The sequence below is a fragment of the Saccopteryx bilineata genome, chromosome 2 (genome assembly GCF_036850765.1).
Source record: "Saccopteryx bilineata isolate mSacBil1 chromosome 2, mSacBil1_pri_phased_curated, whole genome shotgun sequence".
NCBI lineage: Eukaryota > Metazoa > Chordata > Mammalia > Chiroptera > Emballonuridae > Saccopteryx > Saccopteryx bilineata.
In genome coordinates this window covers 357713173-357733376 of record NC_089491.1, presented here as the reverse complement: position 1 = coordinate 357733376, position 20204 = coordinate 357713173, and the positions used below count along the sequence as shown (strand labels likewise).

Genomic DNA, 20204 nt, shown 5'->3' with positions numbered 1-20204 from the left:
ATTTCCATATAGATGAACATCAACCCGATATAGAGCTTCCGGTGACTCAGAGATTGGAGAATGAGCTCGATGTATTAGATGCGGATATCCTTCCAGAAGAAGCTCCATCTATTCTTGACCAAAACTCAGGCTTCAGAGAAGAGTCGTTAGCCTTGGCCAAAACGAGAGTGCCGAGGAGAAAACCTGTTGCTGAAAATGTGCCATTGAGGAAGAAAGGTGCTCTGGCCACGGCAAGGCTACAGCAAGTAAGAAATCACTCCTTTCTTTGGCCCATTTGTGTTAGCCTGACATTGTCTAGCATCACGTAGGCTACTCAGAGGTAGAGCCAAGATTTGAGTTCTCAGACCTTTGACTGCCAGAGCCCTTGAGTCCAGCTATCTAAATTAAGATGACTGAGTTTAGCTTTAGGTCGTTCCATATTTTAACAAAAATTGTCATTTTAAATATTGTTGCTAGGACAGTGCATTATCTCTTGTCTTGGTTTGCTACCATCCTAATCAGGCAGATTATTTTTAAATTCAGGTTTATTCTGCTTTTAATTTGGAAGTATGAAATTTAGGGGTTCCAAATAAGGTTTGGTTCCTGCTAAAGATAAATATTGATAAATTGTAACTACTCAATGTTAAAAGGCAACCTAGAGTGAATACTTTCTAATATGGGTTTGGAAGCCAGCTGGCTTGAAACTATATTATATTTTAAGTTTCTATTTAAATTTTAACTTAGGCCCTACCAGTGGAGAACTGGCCAGAGGAGCCCCTCCCACTCTAAATACCATTGGTAACTGCCTTTTACTGGTGTTGTCTAGAGGCTTCTGTGGCAAACCTACATGTTATCAGGTGACCCAGGAAAAGGAATTAGCAGTTATCACCAGTTACTTATAGATCATGGACTTAGATCAAGCCTTCATTTCTGTCCGAGTCAGAATTGAGCTCTGTGAACTCAGCTTGGCATTGTTCAAAGAGCCCGTTTTCTGTAGCGTGTTAGCGTAGCCCGAGCGTTCTGTTCAGATGCGTGGGCCTTCCTACCTTCATCGCTGTGTTCTTCCTATATTAGCCCATTTCATCTTTAGAAACTTCTGAAGAAATGATCTCTCATTTTACAGATGAGAAACCTGAGGCTCAGAGAAGTATTTTAACTAAGAATGTTTTACAGTTTAACCATTTTTTGGTTTGTTTAACTAGAAAAACCTATAAATATATATTTTACATATAATATATATATCAGAGGATGGCAGAGCTGGGGATTCAATTTTACACCTCCTCTGGCCTGCCCCCCCAGCACTGTTCACATACTTTGGAGCTCCCCCAGATGTCCACCACAGTGCTTTCCAGCTAGGTTTTTACCGAATGGGTGCGTGAGTAGCAGAGGGGCACTTGAAGCATCAGTAAGACAGTTTCTGTGATATCCATTTGGCCTCGTAATTCATATTTATCTCTTACAGGAACTTCACAAAGCTGAACAAAGTAGACCAACCCAATCTCACAGCAGAAGCAGGTTGCAACAGACAACAGTTTCATCCAGGTTAAAAATGAACCAGCAGCCTGTGAAAGACTCCAGGGCTCCTTGGATACCTCCCAACCCCACGTCCCCACCAGCATCTCCTAAATGGTACGTAAAGAGGGGACGATTTGGGGGTGTGATTTTATTTTTTCTACACAGGTCAAAAGTTGACGGATTATTTAGCGCAAATAAAGCAGGGATTTTAGTTCTCATTGAGAAGAAAAGTTTATGATTAATACATGAGAAGTTTTTGTCTATAAGCCTGTTGATTCCTTTTTTCTACCTCACTGTGGGTAGCATAACCTCCATGGGCCACCCGACACCTTGTGGACATGTGTCATTGTATGGAGGGTCATAAGCTTTCCTCACGTGTCTCTTCATCCAATAGGTTCTAGTTTCTTGGGGCCCAGAACTGTGCCTTCTCTATGTCTGAATGTTTAAGGCCTGGCACAGTGCTTGGCACTTAGTAAATCTTAGTAGGCATTCAATAAATCTTTGCTGAATGAATTAATAAAATAATTCTAATTCAAGATAATCATGAATTTTAAAATCATACAAATCTTACACAGTGTTCTGACTTTAGGGGACTGTTAGGATAATGCTGACATTATTGCTGTGTCACCTTCGTTCATAGGGCTTAGGAGAGGAGGGGCCAGCATTCCACAGAGCTAGAGAGAAGTTACTGTCCCTCTGGGGCATTGGGGTCCAGTTAGGTGAAAACAGTCTTTGGGGAATTGGTTAAAGAGGAGCTTGTTTACCATGGGAGAGTAGTTCTTGGAAGCACAATGGGAAGGACCAGAAGGTAGGACAGCAAAAGAAGGTGGCTAAAAGCAGTAATGTGGGGAACAAACGAGTGTGAAGTTAGGTGCCTTGAGGGGTCCGCCTTGGGAGGTGGCTGAAGACAGGGTAAGAAGCCTGGTAGGATGGAGTCCTCCTAAGACTGAATGATTCTGAATGAATGCTTCTGCTCAGCCGTCCGCCCTCACTTTAACGTTGAAGAAACAGTGTCCAGAGAATTTAATGTCTCCTTTAATCTGAGCCTGGATCCTGGAGGCTGTCCCTCTTCTGTACATTCAGCTCCCCTCTAGGGCCCGTGCTGGAAGTCGCTGTTTATTTGATGCTTCCGTCTTCCCTGAGCTGCACCTTACAATGTGCCATTGGGTGTGGAGTGAACGATTACAAACATACACTTTTCCATTTCTTGCAGTGCTGCATGGGTAAAAGCGAAAAGTAGCCCCAAAGACGCCACAAAAGAGCAGTGTGTCCAGCAGGAAGGTGCTCAGGAGGAAAGTCCACTGAGTGCTGTTGAGCACGAAGCAGTTAGGTTGGTACTGGTGTTTTTCAAATCTTTGAAAATGTGAGAGCTCCTTTTGCATAGATTTGAAAATGACCTTTCTCCTCTTCTCTGGATATAAAGTTGCTTATTTAAAATGTAAATTATTAACATTTTCTGTCAAACTATGCAGCTTAGCTTAGATCGTGACATTCAAAAATATGTGTCAAGTGCTTTACATGTATTAACTCTCTTAATCATTATAATTTTATAAAGTAGTTAATGTTGTTATCACCCCCATTTTTCAAATGAAGCAACTGAAGCAAGAGATATTAAATAATTTACTCTTGGTCACCCTGTTAGTAAGTGACCAGTACTGGGATTTGAACCCAGGCAGTCTGCCCCTTGATGGTACATCATTCTGATTCTAAGCACAGCAGGTAGTTTCAGATCTAGGATGGAAGTTGAAGGATGAAAGATGAGGAGGGTAGATTTGGGAGTCATCTTTGAGGCAGTGTTTGAATTAGTCATGCCGGTAGGTGAGATTTTTAAGGGAGTAAGTATGAGACAGAATTTAGTTGTGGGTCAAGGATTGAGCTTTGAGTTAGCTCCCCAGGGAGCAGGGGTAGGAAGAGGAAGCAACAGAAGAGCATCAAACAGGAAGGAAAAGCAGAACAACATACTGTGAGTAAGGCAGGCAGGAGAGGGCTCTGTGGGGACTTCAGGTTTGCTGAGTGACTGGGTAGGCTTATTTGTGTCCTGGACTTCTTTGGCAGTTTGATGGCACCTTTGGACTTTGTCCAACAATAATATTTATAAATGCATAAATAACACATATAATAATGAAAAAATTAAAAAAAAATTATATGTGTTCCCATTGTCTACCAGTTGCTTGTTTTGTGTATGGTACAGTTGTGAACACTATGGAGGCTATAAAAAAAAGGGCAAATAAAGACAGAATCCCGCCTGACCAGGTGTGGCGCAGTGGATAGAGCGTCGGACTGGGATGCGAAAGGACCCAGGTTCGAGACCCCGAGGTCGCCAGCTTGAGCGCGGGCTCATCTGGCTTGAGCAAAGAGCTCACCAGCATGGACCCAAGGTCGCTGGCTCCAGCAGGAGGTTACTCGGTCTGCTGAAGGCCCACGGTCAAGGCACATGTGAGAAAGCAATCAATGAACAACTAAGAAGTCGCAACGCGCAACGAGAAACTGATGATTGATGCTTCTCATCTCTCTCCGTTCCTGTCTGTCTGTCCCTGTCTATCTCTGCCCCTGTTTAAAAAAAAAAAAAAGACAGAATCCCAGCCCCTGCTTAGTTATAGTCAGTAGGGAGGACGTGAAATTAGCTGTAATTTAAGATAGAACATGGTATGTACCATAACGACTAAAGGGTTAAGTTTGGAAGAGGGACAGGACAGTTCTTGCTGCAGAGATACAGCCTTCAGGGAGGCAGATGGAAAATACGTAAGAACTTAAAGAACAGGCCTTCAATAGGGGGTGATAAGGCTAGACCAGTCTATGAGACAACAGCGGTGAAAACAGGTCTTTCTGCATTTGTTTTACTGAAGTTGTTCTTGAAGTTTTGGGGAAGCAAAATGAATATAGGCCATGAAATAAACTGATAATATTTGTGTATCTTATGCTGGAAGACTCAAAGGCCGTCCGCATACAGTAGAGTTGTTCAGAGTTAGCTTTTTCTTTCTCTTCTTGACTTCACTGAGCCTTTAGGGCTCTCCTGGCAGTCCATTTCTTTGTCTAAATTTGTAGTTACAGCTCTACTTTATAGTTGAACAAGAACTCCTAAGTTCAGAAGTGGCTAGTTTTCTTGAAGATATTTGTGGTCAGTGTTTTTGTTGCTCTGCACACACTAGCTAAGAGGGCTTTTGCCCAGCGGTGTCTTTACATGGACGTTCCGTGGAGAGCTGTACAGGTGCAAGGAGGCTCCTGAGTCCGCGGAGCCAGGGGCGGAGCTCTGGAGGCTCCCGAGTCCCAGCTGGTTTCTGTGGTATCGACACCCTGCAGGCCAAGGCGGAATTGGTCTGATCGACACCCTGCAGGTCAAGGCGGAATTGGTTTGACTCTTTTCTGTACTGTCTGCTAGACTCGCTTGGCTTGATGCAGAAACTTCCAAAAGATTGAAGGAACTTGAAGATTTAAAAGCTGAAGAAATTGACAAAATGCAAAATCAGAGGTAAATATCTATTTGTGAGGTAGAGGAAGATAAAGCAGGCCAGTTCTATATCATCTATCTATTTTAACAACTAATTGAAATTGTTTAAAGGTGTATTCACACTTTTTATGTTTATTGGCTGTCTGCCTGCTTGAAAGATTTTGTAATCACCTAAGAAGTCTACAGTTGAACCAGTACTGGAGACCAGGGGAGTCTTGGCTGCATTGAGCAGAGTGAGAGGGACTGTCTTGTACTGTCCTCTAAGCTCTGTTGGCTTGATGCTGAAAGGATTATTAAATTCAAGCTTTACTCTAGCGTCATCTGGGTGGTTGTTTGCTAAGGGTCCTCATGTTGCTCTTTAGGTCTCTCCTTTTGGGGGTCAGACTGTCCAGAGAAGAATCTTATGATTTTCTGCCTGAAGGGTGATGCCAGTGTCCTAGGAACTGAGTTGGGGAGGAGGGTTGTAAGTCTTACCACCTGGCATGCAGCATCCATATATGATCCCCTCTTTTCGGTAGGGTACCTACAGCCTCAGCTGTGATTGGACTCCCTTAGTCAAGAGATGCTTCCAGAGAATGAGCAACCAGGTCTAACTGCTCAAATATCATAACATCATTTGATTCTTGTTTTCATATTTAAGCTACCCCTCCTTGCCCACCCCAGGCCTGGACATGCCTGGTACTACCAGTCTTGCACCTGTGTAAGTCAATAGTGCAGAATGAGTGGGCTTTCCATTTTCACCATTACTGGCTAAGAATTCAGCCTTCTCAGGTCAGCTAAGGTAGTTATTGCCTTTGGCCTTCTGCCTTCCAGCAACTTTTTTCCCCCTTTTTGTGTATTTATGTCTCACTCTATTATTGTGGAGTTTTGGGAGGGAGCAAAATTAGTTTTATTTGTTCAGTCTTCTACTCTCTTTCGTTGGTTAAAGGGAGCCATTATTCTTTTTAAATGTTCTGAGAGCCTGATGCACTTTAGATGTTTAGATCCGGGTCCAGCAGTGTTGCATCCACCCAGGAGCTTGTGGAAATGCAGCATCTCAGGCCACAGTCAGAGCAACTGAACCAGGTCTGGGTTTCAGCAAGACCCTAGACAGTGGTCGGCCAACTCATTAGTCAGCAGAGCCAAATGTCAACAGTACAACGATCGACATTTCTTTTGAGAGACAAATTTTTTAAACTTAAACTATATGGGTAGGTACATTCCTTATCGAGGTAGCGCCCGCACGTGGTATTTTGTGGAAGAGCCACACTCAAGGGGCCAAAGAGCTGCATGTGGCTCGCGAGCTGCAGTTTGCTGACCAGAGCCCTAGGGGACTCATATGGTCATTAAAATTAGAGAAGCATTGTGTGTTTATAATCATTTGATTCTTCTTCACCTGCAGTGGTAAATATGCTAAATAGGATATTTTCATGCTTTTGATTTTAATTTTCTATTTTATTTCTAAATAGTGTTTCTGCTACCCAGTTAGCAGACAAGGTAGAAAAGGCAGTTCTGGAACGTCTGAAGCCTCTGCTGGTCAAGGCCCAGGTAATCCAGTTCACAGCATTTACGTGCTTTTTGAAAGGTTGTTCGAAAATAAAAAGTTGCTCCAGAGGTCACGCTGACCCTGTGTGGGCTCAGTGTTCGGCAGCTGGATACTACGGTGCTGAGCTGTGCTGTACACTGTGGGCACAGTGCCCCGAGGGCCCCTGGGGCACCCACACACTGCTGCGCCCTATTGTGTCTTCCATTGTGGGGTAGGGATACAGACAAGAGGAAGAGAAAGTCTCACTTTTGAGAAAGGTGAGATTTTAGTTTGGGGAATGAATTTAGATGGCTATTTCCATCCTTAACTACATCTATTGGTGATATGTTTAATTAAGTGCCTCTGCTCTGGTCCTGTGCTCATTCACTTCACTGGTTTAAAATGATTGACTTTTTCCAAGGGACAAAGCCATTAGGACAGCTTCTGTGCACAAACCTGGCCTTTTCCGAGGATGAAATGACATGCAGCATCACCAGCAGGTTGTGCCATCCTCCTCTAGGCAGTAAGCTGAATGTTATGGCCAGACCCTGTAGATCCACCCTGTCAATAGGAACAATCTGTTTGTATGAATAGATGAGGCCCCAGGAGAATATTATCATCTTAAGTGGAACAAATGGCATTTCAGGTCCCTGAAAAGGTCACTGAATTTCTGTAGCTCTAGTTTAAGCAATATTGAATTATTATTAGGGTCCATGGAAATCTCTGGAATATAGAACAGGGGAGGCCCTTAGAGACCAAATCATCCAACCTCCTCATTTTATCAATGAGGAAACTGTGGAACAGAGAAATGGAGTAAGTGCATAAAAACACACAGCTACTCTGACAATGTTTGCAAAGTCCAGGGAGGAAAAGGGGCAGAAAGCCAAGATCAACACATAGCATTCATTTTTATGAGGACAGAGTTCTTTGAATAGCTGCAAAATGCCTAATGTCTCTAAAGCTGATGAATAGTTCCACACAAGTTACTCAGTTTCAGAATTCATTTGTACTAATATGGGTTATAAATTTTTATAATTCATGAACGTGCTCATCTGTTTTAATAGAGAGTCAATTCTTCTGTGGAAGCAGATACTCATTTGAAGGATCGTCCATCAGTAAGCACAGCGACAGCCCAGCCCGCAGAGGAGGTATGTGGTGTTATTACATGATAATGTCTCCGATTTAAGGAAACTGATGTGCAGACTACTTGGCAAACACTAGATTATCCTACTCAAGAAGTGGATTTTTCATATTTGGCATGTTCATTCTTATAGTGTATATTTATTTGGCATTATGAGTTAGATCAGCCTTGCAAACAGCTCATAGAAATCTCTAGAGCCACAGGTTTTTGTTAGTGGCTCTTTTCCTCTCCTCCTGGTGACAGAGTGTGGGTGCACTGCATGACCCTGAATACTGATGGCCTTTGGCAGAAGAATGGCTGTCCTTATTTCCTTTTATTCAGCCTCGTTTTGTTCATTATTGGCCTAATTTCCTTTATACTTAGGGCCTGCTATGTATTGTTAGGCCTATCATGTTTTGAGTGTCCAGAAATGACCTGTTCTGGCATAGCAAAGAGAAAAGAGAGCCCAAGAAAAAATGAAAACATGTAAAGAAAAAAACAACATTTGTGGTCATCCAACCTCTGGAGGGCTTGAGGGAAGGAATGTTCCTCCCTGCATGGGGCTGTGAATGGAAGGTGCCGATTGCACTCACTGACTCTGTGGAGGTTGGAAAGAAGTTATTGCTTTATGTGCTCAGAACAAATGAAGGTGTCAATTAGAAGGAAGTTGTAATGAAGCTCCACCAGTCCAGTGACCTTAGGAACAGGAAGGAAGAAAGTAGATTTCGAGACTGTATCTCTATTATAATGATTGACCAGTATTTTAGCTGCAGCATATTTTCATAATCTTTGTGATTATAAGTTTATTGTGCCAGTATTTTGTGACAGAGTCTCATGTGAGGTAAGAGTTCCAAGACTGGAAACTAAGGCCTACATTTAGCTCTTGGCAGATCGGGTCTGCAATGGCTTAGTGTTTCTTTCTGTGTAGCATAGCCACCAAATGATAACTTTTTATCCTAGCAAGATAATGAGACTAGCATCTAATCTAGGGAGACAACTCCATATGGCATTTTAATAAGAGAGAAACATGAAGTGATTATAAATGCTGCCAGTGAAGGGGACACGTTTGAATATTATTAAGAATAGTTAGCCTTCTCTGTAAGAATTATACTATAGGCATTAAATGGTCTTTACCACAACTTATTGAAAAATAAAAGTAATTCTATCACTATTTAGTATTCTGGACTACTATTAAACATCAGGATTGTTGTGAAGAGTTTCCCAGATAGCACCATCCAGAGTCAATGTTTATAAATAACTGAATAAAAACAAACAAAAACCTCATTGAAGTTGGCATGATGAAGTAGAAAGAATTATTTTGCTGTGTTAACGTATAACAGGGCTGTGGGACCTTGAACACAAATTTTCAGGATTCTCATTTCTGAAATGGAAACGATATTTGGGGCACTTTACAAGTAAAATACAATTCTCAGTAGATTTACTTATAGACAAGACAATCTCCAATATGATGACAAAGCTCATGGAAGGGCACCATTATAACATATTTGTCTATTGCTGCTGCTGTTGCCATTCACTGGACTTAGACATGAACTATAATTTTCTAAAATGTATGAGTTTATTTATTTTTTAAATTTAAAGTAAGTTATATATGCACATGGCTAAAAATTCAATCAATTCAGAAAGTATAAAATGTTAAACCTCCCCACAAAGGGATACCATATGCTGGGTCTGTACCCAGCTTTTTTATAATATAGTTTGGTGATCTTTCCATATCAGCACAGAGACCATTTTTACCTGCTTTAGTGGCACATAGTATTCCTTTTTTTTAATTTAGAAAATTGAGTTTAACCGGGTGACATTGATCAACAAGGGAATATAGATTTCAGGCAAACGTCTCCACATCATTTGAAAAGTCAATTGTGTTGTGTACCCATCATCCAAAGTCAGTTCATCTTCCGTCACCTTATGTTTGTCCCTCTTTACACCCCTTTCCCTCCCCCACATCCTCCTCCCACTGGTAACCACTGCACTCTTACCAATGTCTATGAGTCTCAGTTTTATATCCTACCTGTGTGTGAAATCATACAGTTTTTAGCTTTTTCTGATTTACTTATTTCACTCATGATAATATTCTCAGGTCCATCCATGTTGTCGTAAATGATACTATATTTCTTATGTCTGAGTAGTATTCCATTGTATATATGTACCACATCTTCTTTATCCAGTCCTCTATCAAGGGGCACTTGGGTTGTTTCCATGTCTTGGCCACTGTGAACAATGCTGTGATGAACATGGGGTGCATGTGTCTTTACGTACCAATGTTTTCGAGTTTTGGGAGCATATACCCAGTAGAGGGATTGCTGGGTCATATGTTCTATTCTTAATTTTTTAAGGAATCACCATGCTTTCTTCCATAATGGTTGTACTAATTTGCATTTCTACCAGCAGCAAAAAAAATCAATTTTTTTTTATTCAGTGAGAGGAGGAGAGGCAGAGAGACAGACTCCTGCATGTGCCCTGAACAGGATCCACCTGGCAAGCCCACTAGGGAATGATGCTCTGCCCATCTGGGGCATTACTCTGTTGCTCAGCAACCAAGCTCTTCTTAGCGCCTGAGGCAGAGGCCATGGAGCCATTCTTAGTGCCCAGGGCCAACTTGCTCCAGTTGAGCCATGGCTGCAGGAGGGGGAAGAGAGAGAGAGAAGCAAGAGGGGGTGGTGGGGAAGCAGATGAGTGCTTCTCCTGTGGTCCCTGACTGGGAATCGAACCCAGGACATCCACACAGTAGGTCGATGGTCTACTACTGAGCCAACCAGCCAGGGCCTAAAAAATTTAAAACTAATGATAAGTAGAAAAGAAAAACTACAGAAAACAAAAAGAACCAAGAAAAAAAAGGAAACAAATAAAATAAAAAACAAACAAAATACCACAAAAAAAGAGTAAAAATATAAAAGTTTATGGAAAAATGAAATTCATATGAGAAAAAGATAAAAAAGAAAAAGGGAAGAAAGATAAAAGAATAAAAGAAGACATCAAAAATAGGAATAAAAAATATAAAAATTAAGGATAATAAAGTTCAAATGGGAAAAAGAGAAGAAAAAAGAAAGAAGAAAAAACTTTAGAAAAAGAAAAAATTTATTTTTCAGTTTTAAAAGGTTACTTTTTTTTCCCAGTTGATGTTTCTGTACTATAAGTTTTGGCTCTGCAAAATTTTTGGGCAGAACTTTGCTGAGACATTGCTGTCATAATGCTATAGGTAGGGCCAAAGTCACATTGGTGGGTGGGATGTGTTATGAGGGCTTTACAGCTTCAGCTTTAGGGCTTTGTGGCTTTATAGCTCTATAGTTTTATGCTCTAGCAATGGCAGTTAAAGGTCTTTGGGTGTTCCTCCCCACAGCTCTCCAGACCAGGGGATCAGATGCCAAACACCTCCACCTCTCAGGGCAGAGATTGGCCCCAGAGAGTCAGCTGTGGTGGAGTCTGCCACTGCCACTCTTGATACTGGGAAGTGAGGGAGGCAGGACTTGGGAGGCTGGGGCAGGCGCACTTTGATCTTCTCTGACACTGTGTGTGTGGGCTGCGGATAGAACATGGGCTGTGGGCAGAACATGGGCTGTGGGCTGAGAGCGTTTGAGTGCCACGTGAGCCAAACTCGATGGGCTAAACATGCACGCAAATCAAGTGAATGTTGTAGGCTGAGTGCCCACTGATTGCAAGTCTAGTGATGCAGGCAGTCCAGTGGGAACTGGGCCCATGACCCTGTGCTCAGTTGCACCTACCTTAGTTTAGCACCTTTCTTTTTTTTTTTTTTTTTTTTTGTATTTTTCCGAAGCTGGAAACGGGGAGAGATAGTCAGACTCCTGCATGCGCCCGACCGGGATCCACCCAGCACGCCCACCAGGGGGCAACGCTCTGCCCACCAGGGGGCGATGCTCCGCCCCTCTGGGGCGTCGCCCTGTCGCGACCAGAGCCACTCTAGCGCCTGGGGCAGAGGCCAAGGAGCCATCCCCAGCGCCCGGGCCATCTTTGCTCCAATGGAGCCTCGGCTGTGGGAGGGGAAGAGAGAGACAGAGAGGAAGGAGAGGGGGAGGGGTGGAGAAGCAGATGGGCGCTTCTCCTGTGTGCCCTGGTCGGGAATCGAACCTGGGACCCCTTGCACGCCAGGCCAACGCTCTACCACTGAGCCAGCCGGCCAGGGCCAGTTTAGCACCTTTCTGTCTGTCACTCAATCTCTCTGCCTCTCCTGGCTCAAAATAAAACAACCCAAATTAGCCTCCCTCCCTCAGTCCAGCAAGGAAAAAGAAAACTCTGGTTCTCTGGCTTTTCTCTTTTCCAAAGTCCACTGTGTAAGTGTTTTATTTAGTCCTTGTTTTCAACCTGTCCCACCTTCAGTCCATTCTGTGTGTGGGTCTTTCAGGCAGGGCTGTGAGCCCAGCTGGGGTTTCTTTGCTGCGTTATAGCTGTTCAATTTGTGGAAATTTTGAGGGAACAGATCAGGAGTATCTCTCACGCCACCATTACTCTGAGGTCACTCCGGCACATAGTATTCTTAATGTTCCATTCTTTATCGATGAAATACATTACACATACAAACATATACATTTCAATTAACTAGACCTGTATTGTTAGTTTAGCTGTTTCCAGATTCTTTGTAATTTTATTGTATTGGTTATTCAACTAATTTTTATTTCTTTTACTTTGATTACGATTGTATACTTATTTATATTTTTATTGGCTGTTAATAATATATTTTCTTCTGTGAATGAACTGTTAAAAGTTTTTTTAAATTGGCTATGGCATCCTTTGAATATCTTACTTTGTGTCAGCCACTGTGCTGTGCCCCAAAGTGCAAGTGCTCATGTAATTCTTACAATTCTGACATATAAGATTCTTGGCTCCATGTTACAAGTGAGAGGGTTGAGGCCCAGAGAGGTTACATAAACTTGCCCATAGTTGCAGGCATATCAGTGAACAGAAGCAGAATTTAGCCTCAGAAATAACTCATTCCAAAGCCTGATAACAATCATTTCACCAGCAGACATATTTGCAAAGCCTTTTCCAGAATGGATTATAGACAGAATCATATATAGACATATATTAGAATAAAAAATATATAGTGCATGTAAAAATGCTTGCCAAATTGTAAAGTGCTTTATGAATGTTAAGAATATAAGAAAGGCTGGTCAAGCTTGCTGGGGTTGTAGGTAGAAATTCTCAAGCAAAGGAAAGAATCATGAACTTGGTGGGGTTCTGAACCAAAAGAGAATAGTTACATTCTCTGGAGTATGTGATGTTAAAATACTGGATACTCTTCTGAATATAGCACAAGGAAGGTACTTGCTTTACCAACTGGCAGAACAGGCAACAATGTTAATTTACACAGACAGTAATAGTATTACTTGGCTAACGCTGTTTAAGTGACTGGTAAAAACTGTACTGATGCTACTGATTTTGATATGTACTACCTTAGGAGAGGTTTGATTTAGCACAGAAACTCTGCTGGTTGGATCACCACGTGGTTGGTTTATTATGATCTGCATTAACCTTTAAGTTCCTCTTGCCTTCCCATCCCCCTCCCTTGTTTCGTAGGCTACTCCTGGTGATTGTAAACCCAACAGTTGTCAGCTGGATGGTATTTTGGAAGATACTACTCATGAACTCTGGGCTATGACCCATTCTGAGATCTTGGAGCCTGGTGCCTTAGCTACCTCGGGGGACAGTTCGTATCTGGAGACCATGATGCTCCGAATGGAGGAAATAGAAGTAAGGTCTGGGGTTGCAGCTCGGGCTGGCCTCTGGGGCTGGCCTCTGAGCACAGGGCCTCTTCGCGGTTCTGTAGCTTAGTCCTTTAGAATCACACCGCTGGTGTTAGATTCTTGCTCAACTGCCAACCAAGTGTATGACCTTGAGAAAGTCACTTACCCTTTCTAATAAGTAGGCTGTTTTTAAAGGTAAAATAAGGCATAAAGTGCCATCATGCCTCTAGGAGCTTACTATCTGACACATAACTCAAGAAGCCATCATTATCAGTTTTCCCTGAAGTCACTGATATGATTCATAAAGCATTAAGACCATGGACTTTCTCTTCCCTCAGCATGTAAATGCTTGTTCATTTGCCCTGCTACTCTGCTAGCATGTGATCCTGACACATCACAGAGAAGTTCACATTCTTTAATTTCCACAATACTACTATAGAATGCTTTTCTCAGAATTTCAATCTCAGACATTATCCAACCCAACCCCAGGATTGTTCAGAGCAAGACACTGAGACACAATAAGGGTGCAAGAGATGTGGCTTAGGTCACAGAAAGTTCCTGCCAGAGCGAGGGTGAGAGTTTCTCTGGGTCTCCTCACAGCCAGATCAGCGTTTTCTTTATAACTACACCATGATTAAAGCTCTTTTTGGCTTTACTACTAAATAGAAACATAGAGAAGAAAAGTTTTTCTTGCTTTTTGAAAATTTGAAGATGTGTCGTTTATCCTAGTCTTGTAACTAGCTTCCCAGTCTTGGGGATAAGTCTCTAGACCTGGAGTGTCCAGTGTGTGGTAGTCTCTAGCCAAATGTGGCTATCTAAATGTAAGCTATATAATTAAGATTAAACACACTAGTCATATTTCAAGTGTTCCGTCCAAGTGGTCAGTAGTTTGTGGTTGCTTTATTGGGCACAGCAACAACAGAACATTTCCATCATCACAGCAAGCTGCAGTGGGCAGCGCTGGTCTAGATTAGATTAATTAAATCAGTTGCTTCATTTTATTTTGACTTCGCCTCATAAACTAACCACTTGCTGGCCTGGCAGTGCTCGTTGCTGGCAATGTGTCTATATCATATGTGTCTGCTGAACTATGACATTCTTACCAGCTCCAGTTTTTAATGAAACTAATTTATTCTCATAAATCACATTTTTTTTAAAGAAATACCAAGAGACAGTTCGCCAAAGATACAATAAAATTGTGTATACCGATCCTCATCTTTGGATGCAGGAAGGAAAAAATGGTGAGTGTTTCCCCCACTTTCTTTCCCCAACATTGTTGCTGAAAATTTTCAAATATACAGAAAAGTTGAAAAACTTCTACAGTGAAACCCATATACCCACCTTATAGATTCTTCAATTAACATGTTGCTATATTTGCTTTATTTATTTATCCATTTATCCATCCATCAATTCCTCTTATATATGGATGCATTTCAAAGTAAATTGTGGACATCAGTACACGTCATCCTAAACATTTCAACAGGTATGTCAGTAATTGGAGTTTAACATTTATGGCTCTTTTTCTTTTGGAGATAAAATTTAAATATAAGGAAGTGCACAGATCTTAACTGTGTCATACCATGGGTTTTGATAAATGAATGCACCTTTGTTATTTAAATGCCTTTTAAAATACAGACTATCATCACTGCAGGAAGTTCCCATCTGCTCCTTCCTACTCAGTTCCCCAACACCCAGGCCTCCATTGTGCTTTCTTTCACTGCAGATGTTTTTGCCTGTTCTGGAGGCCTGTATAAATGGAATCATAATAAATGTATTCTAAGGTTGCTGGCTTTCCTTGGCTTATGACCATACTACTCCAGACTATTTCTGTTGTCACATTGCCTTCTCTTCCATAGTCAAATCTTCCTGTGACTGCCTGTTGTAAGAACACCTTGATTACATTTAGAGCAGACCCCCAGTAATCTAGAATGCTCTCCCCATCTCAAGATCCTTAGGGTCCCTCTTGCCCTACAGGGGAACATTCGCAGGTTCCAGGGATTAGAATGTGGACACCTGGTGAGGCTGTTGTTCAGCCCACCACACGTAGATCAGTACTTCTTTCCTTTCGCTGCTGAGCATCATTCCATTTTGTGCGTGTACCACCTCTAATTTATCCGTTTGCTGTGGGTCCGCATTTGGTTGTTTCTAGTTTTGAGCTATTAGAAATAAATTTACTACGAATATACTATACTGCTCACAAAAATTAGGGGATATTTCAAAATGAATATGAAGCTATAAAAAAAATCCCCTAATCTTTGTGAGCAGTGTATATTTGTGTATAGTCTGTGTGGACATACGTTTTTATTTTTCCTGGATAAACCCCTAACAGGAGACTTGCCAGGTCATGGGATATGTGTATGCTTAACTTTATAAAAAACTTGCAGACCTTTCCCTAAAGTGGTTCTACCATTTTACACCCCATCTGCATTGAGTTCCTGTTGCTAGATATCCTTGTTAACATTTGACGTTGTCAGTCTTTGAATGTAACCATGCCAGTGGGTGTGTAGAGATATCTCATTGTGGTTTAAATTTCATTTCCATGATGAATAGTGAGGTTTAGAACATTTTCAAGTGATTTATTAGCCATTTATATAATCTTCCCTTGTGAGTGTTCAGATCTTTTGTATATTTTTTAATGTTTTTTTTTCTTTTAGTAGTAAGAATTCTTTATGCATTCTGGGGACATTTTTTGTCATATAGTTTTTTTTTAAATAAAAGCTTTATTAAGATATAATTAACATACTATAACATTCACCCTTTTATGCTGTACAGTTTAGTCATTTTTAGGGTATTTATGGAGTTGTGCAACCATCATTGCTATCTAATTCTAGAACTTCCTTATCACCCTATACAAAGCCCTGTGTCCACGGCAGTTGCTCCTAACTGTGTCCCTCACCCAGCAGTCACAGATCTTGGAATGTTTGCAAATATTTTCCCCATCTGTGGCTCACTTATTTATTTTCTCAAATGTGTTTTATTACAGGCATTTTTAATTTTGATAAAGTTGAACTTTCTATTTTTCTTGTGTCATTTTTGTTTTCTTTAAGAAACCTTTGCCTATTCCCAATTTGAGAAGAGAGCCTCTTGTTTTCTTCTAGAAACTTAAAGGTTTTAGCTTTTATGTATAGGTCTGTGATTCATTTAGAATAAAAGTATGGCTGTGGTTTGAAGGAGAGGTTGTGGCTCCTCTTTCCCTCTGAATGGATAGCCATTGTTCTCATACCACTTGTTGAAAAGACTCCCACTTTTCTCTCCGCTTGTAAAAATTCATACCTACACATTTTGGCTGCAGTTGCTAGGCTGCTATCACAATTTCGGCTGAGTGTTACTCAAATTCTGTTTGACTCAGGCTTATCAGTTACCACCTTCCTTAATGAAAGGAGGTGAATAAAATGTAGTTAAACATTACCTCTGAAGGAATTTAAGTACGATGAGCACTAGGGATGTAAGGGAAACTGTGGGTATAGACGATTTACAACAGTAGCGTATGTCACATATAAAAATGAGGGTGTGAGGTATCATCTTATAAAAAGTGTTCTCCATGTCAAATTTTGACAAAAGGATGAGCCATCTAAACACAATATTTATTTGTTCCTTTTATGTTTTCTGGAATTTTCAAGTACTCTATTATTCTTTGCTCATATTGTTCTCTCTTCCCCTCTACCCTAATCTCACTCCAATTTTCATCCTCATAAACCAGCTGAAGCCATTCTTCAAGGCCCGGCTCTCATGGTCTGTGTGTACAGAGCTTGCATTGCTTTCCCTGGTGTTCCTGTCCTGGGACCTGGCTCCCCTCCTCGCCTGTGAACTCCTGTGGACTTCAGGCGTGTCCTCCCTGGGCAGAGCTGTGTGCAGGGAGGTCTCCTCTCTCCTTGTGAGGCCAGAGAGTTCGTCATGTTCCGTTGTGTTTGGCACTGAAGCTAGCATGGGCCTGGCCCAGGGAGGACCCTTCTAATCATGGCTTAGTGACTCAAATTTTGTCAAAATTTGACATGGAGAACACTTTTTATAAGATGATACCTCACACCCTCATTTTAGCACCTTTTTGTATGGAAGCGGAGGAAAGGGGAATGTTGAAGGGCAGTTTGTTTCACTGGTGGTTTGGCCATTGGCCATAAGTTACGTTGCATCATGCAAAAGACAGTGTCTTGCCTAGGACTCAGTGTTCTCTTTTCCCAAGGGCAATTTGAATTGTTAGTCACGATCCATGACTCTGCATAAAGTCTAGGTGTACACTGAAGAGGAACTCTCAGATCACTAAGAACTGAAATGAATTTTTGGACACTTTAATTCCAGAATCATGAAATCATAATAAAATCTCTGTGTTCAGTTGTTCAAATGGTATGTTCAGTTGTATCACAAAACCAAATTTAAAGTGATTTTTGAATTGTGCAGGGTCTAATCTGTACAGCCTCTCTTTCCATGAACAATTGAAAATTGATTATACTCAGCAATATTTTACAAATACTGACTTATGCAGTAATTCCGTCAGTAAGAAATCATAGGCATATAAATGAGTTAGAGGAAGTTATTCGACTTAGAGACTCTCCTTACCTAAGAGAAGGACAAATCTTCCTACACTTGAAATGCATTTAAAATTATAAATATTCCAGAACTTCATTCAGAGCACTGTCAGGCCTTCGAGGTGCAGCTAATAAGTTCATGTTTGGACTGTCATGCAGATTTGCCAGCAGTGCCTGTGGACAAATTAAATCAGCTAATTAAGTGCTCAGGTATAAGTGGTTTCTTCTCCTTTATCAAACCAATTAAATGTTAAAAACAAACCCAACTGCTTAAGACTCCTTGACTGGGTGGCTGGATCCTGGTGGAACTTGTGTAGCCTGAGGCTTTGCCCAGACTTCTTCAAGGAATCTTCCTCAGAGCTGGCAGAGGCGAAAAAGGGAGTTTGTTATTTCTTAAAAGTGACTCCTCATTGACTGTCTTTGTAACTTTTAAATATACCTTTCATTTAAAACAAGAACATTTTTTATTCATTGCCCTTCTCACTAAACCGATTATGTTTAAGAGGTGCGCCTGTGACTCCCTCACAGGTGATTGGCCACTGGGACAGCTCTGATTTGTGCAGTAACTTTTCTTTACTTGCAGTCATTTTCTGTCTCTCCTTTTCTAGACCAGAAAGTCCCAGCAGTAAGTGGAAGGCCCCTTGCTCCTCATCCAATCAGGATCACAAAGACAGTAGCTAGCAAAGACCCACACGTGAACATCCTGTTAGAAAGGCCCAGGAATGACAAGTAAGTGGTAACGAGATTGATTTCGTTGTAGTTGGTTGCTTTTGATGTCATATGCCTTCAATTCCCACAAGGCAAAGAGAAATTCCTCTTTTGAGCAAGAACGTGCCAACTCCAAGATGGTTCAGTAAGACCGCCTGTTTATAGATGGGCACAGCCTGTATTGCATTGTAAGGAGCCCGATTTTTACTGTTGAGAGCATCACAATGGCACATGTGGTTATACTGATAATTACCTCATGGTTTTTAAGAATTCTTTTGTCTATGGGACAGGAACTGCTACCGTGTGGAAAGTTAGGCCAGTGAAAAGGGGAAACAATGAGTGGTGCTAAGATGTTGAGTTTTGCTCATTATTAATAGAGAAGTGAATGTTAAGCCTTTGGTTAGCAAGCCAGCAGGGTGAATGAGCAGTGTACCCTTGCTTACAGATGATTTTGAATGTTGTCATAATTTTTATTTGCTCTCAGTTCCCTGGATGAAAGTGTGGGAACAGAGGAGAAATCGGGGGAAAGAGAGGCTCCCCTTCTCTCCCTTTCAGAAGATTCTGAACAGAGAAAGGGTCGAACTGCCCTCTTTGTCCCACCTGGTATGCGACGCAGCATTGGTGACTACTGCAGCCGTTACGAGCAGTACCTCCGGATGATATCTCATGAGGCTGTGGACTCCTTCAATCCATGGCTGATCGCCGAAAGGTCAGTAAAATGTTAGAGCCTCTGTTTAGAAACCAAATGCCAGATGTTAACTGACAGAAAGGCTGGAGAAAGCAACGGCACAGGTCTCACGCTGTGCTTTCGGACTTGGAGTTCCAGTGGTTGCTTTGGGGCTGGTCCCAGGTCTCTCTGCCAGCCGCCTTTTCTCAGGTAGAAAAATCTGTAAAGCAGCCTGGGCAGAGTCCACCCACGGGGCATTCTGCAGCTTCCCTCCTGACACAGGAGCACACTGTTCAAGTCAGGGAGGACTTCCTGTTGCTGTCAGTGAGAGCTACGTCCATCAAAGAACACAAAATATTACTGGTAAGGGACAGTTACGACCATGAAGTCTTCATGGTCGGGACAAACTTGCACATAGGAGCAGGCCTTTGGACTTTCTACGTTTTCTTTAACCCTTCTTTTTCTGAGGGTCACCTACCCTGAGAAAGGTGGTTTTGTGGAGTCTTAAAACAGTCTTGCTACTAAGTTTTTGAAGAATGGGTAACCTTTTATATGTAAGTAGTTAATTAAAAGATATGTGTAAATTCATTCTTTTAAAATTGGGCCCAAGTTTAAATTTCTGAGTGGGTACCACTTTATTACAAACATGCAAATATGTCTTCATCATTGAGCCGAGTAGTGAACTGTGATTTCATTTCTTCTTTGAATAAGTGTTAAACATATTCCAGGTTAATAATAGCCTCTTTTTTATTTGCTTATTCTTATATATATTTATTAACCTTCCCCACACAGCAACCAACATCACAGCCATGAGATGTGTCAGTTAATCTGTTTGTTGTCTCCACCCCCAGTCCTTCTCCTCAGACCCTCTCTCCTGCTACCTCAGCCTGGCTTGGCTACTCCCTGAACCCGCCATGTGGCTCTTGCTCTGGGACTTCCTCCTTCTCCACCCTGAGTGTTAGCTACCCTCCTCCTACATGAGGGTCTGTTTTCTGGTGCCCTCATCTCCCTCTTTCTTGGTTT

The 20204-nt window shown here is 41.7% G+C and overlaps 1 protein-coding gene across 5 annotated transcripts in view; it reads left to right on the top strand.

Annotated features, from left to right (window-relative positions):
- KIAA0753 (KIAA0753 ortholog) overlaps nt 1-20204 on the top strand; it is a 56711-nt gene that overhangs the window by 26406 nt on the left and 10101 nt on the right. For 4 of the 5 annotated variants that reach the window (XM_066262947.1, XM_066262945.1, XM_066262946.1 and 1 more), the window contains exons 8-17: nt 13-245; nt 1442-1608; nt 2708-2824; nt 4874-4963; nt 6391-6469; nt 7511-7594; nt 13117-13290; nt 14443-14524; nt 18415-18535; nt 18999-19223. In XM_066262947.1, coding sequence (XP_066119044.1) covers nt 13-245; nt 1442-1608; nt 2708-2824; nt 4874-4963; nt 6391-6469; nt 7511-7594; nt 13117-13290; nt 14443-14524; nt 18415-18535; nt 18999-19223 — 1372 coding nt within the window. The remainder of the gene's footprint in view (nt 1-12; nt 246-1441; nt 1609-2707; nt 2825-4873; nt 4964-6390; nt 6470-7510; nt 7595-13116; nt 13291-14442; nt 14525-18414; nt 18536-18998; nt 19224-20204) is intronic. The other variant, XM_066262948.1, reaches the window with a different exon arrangement.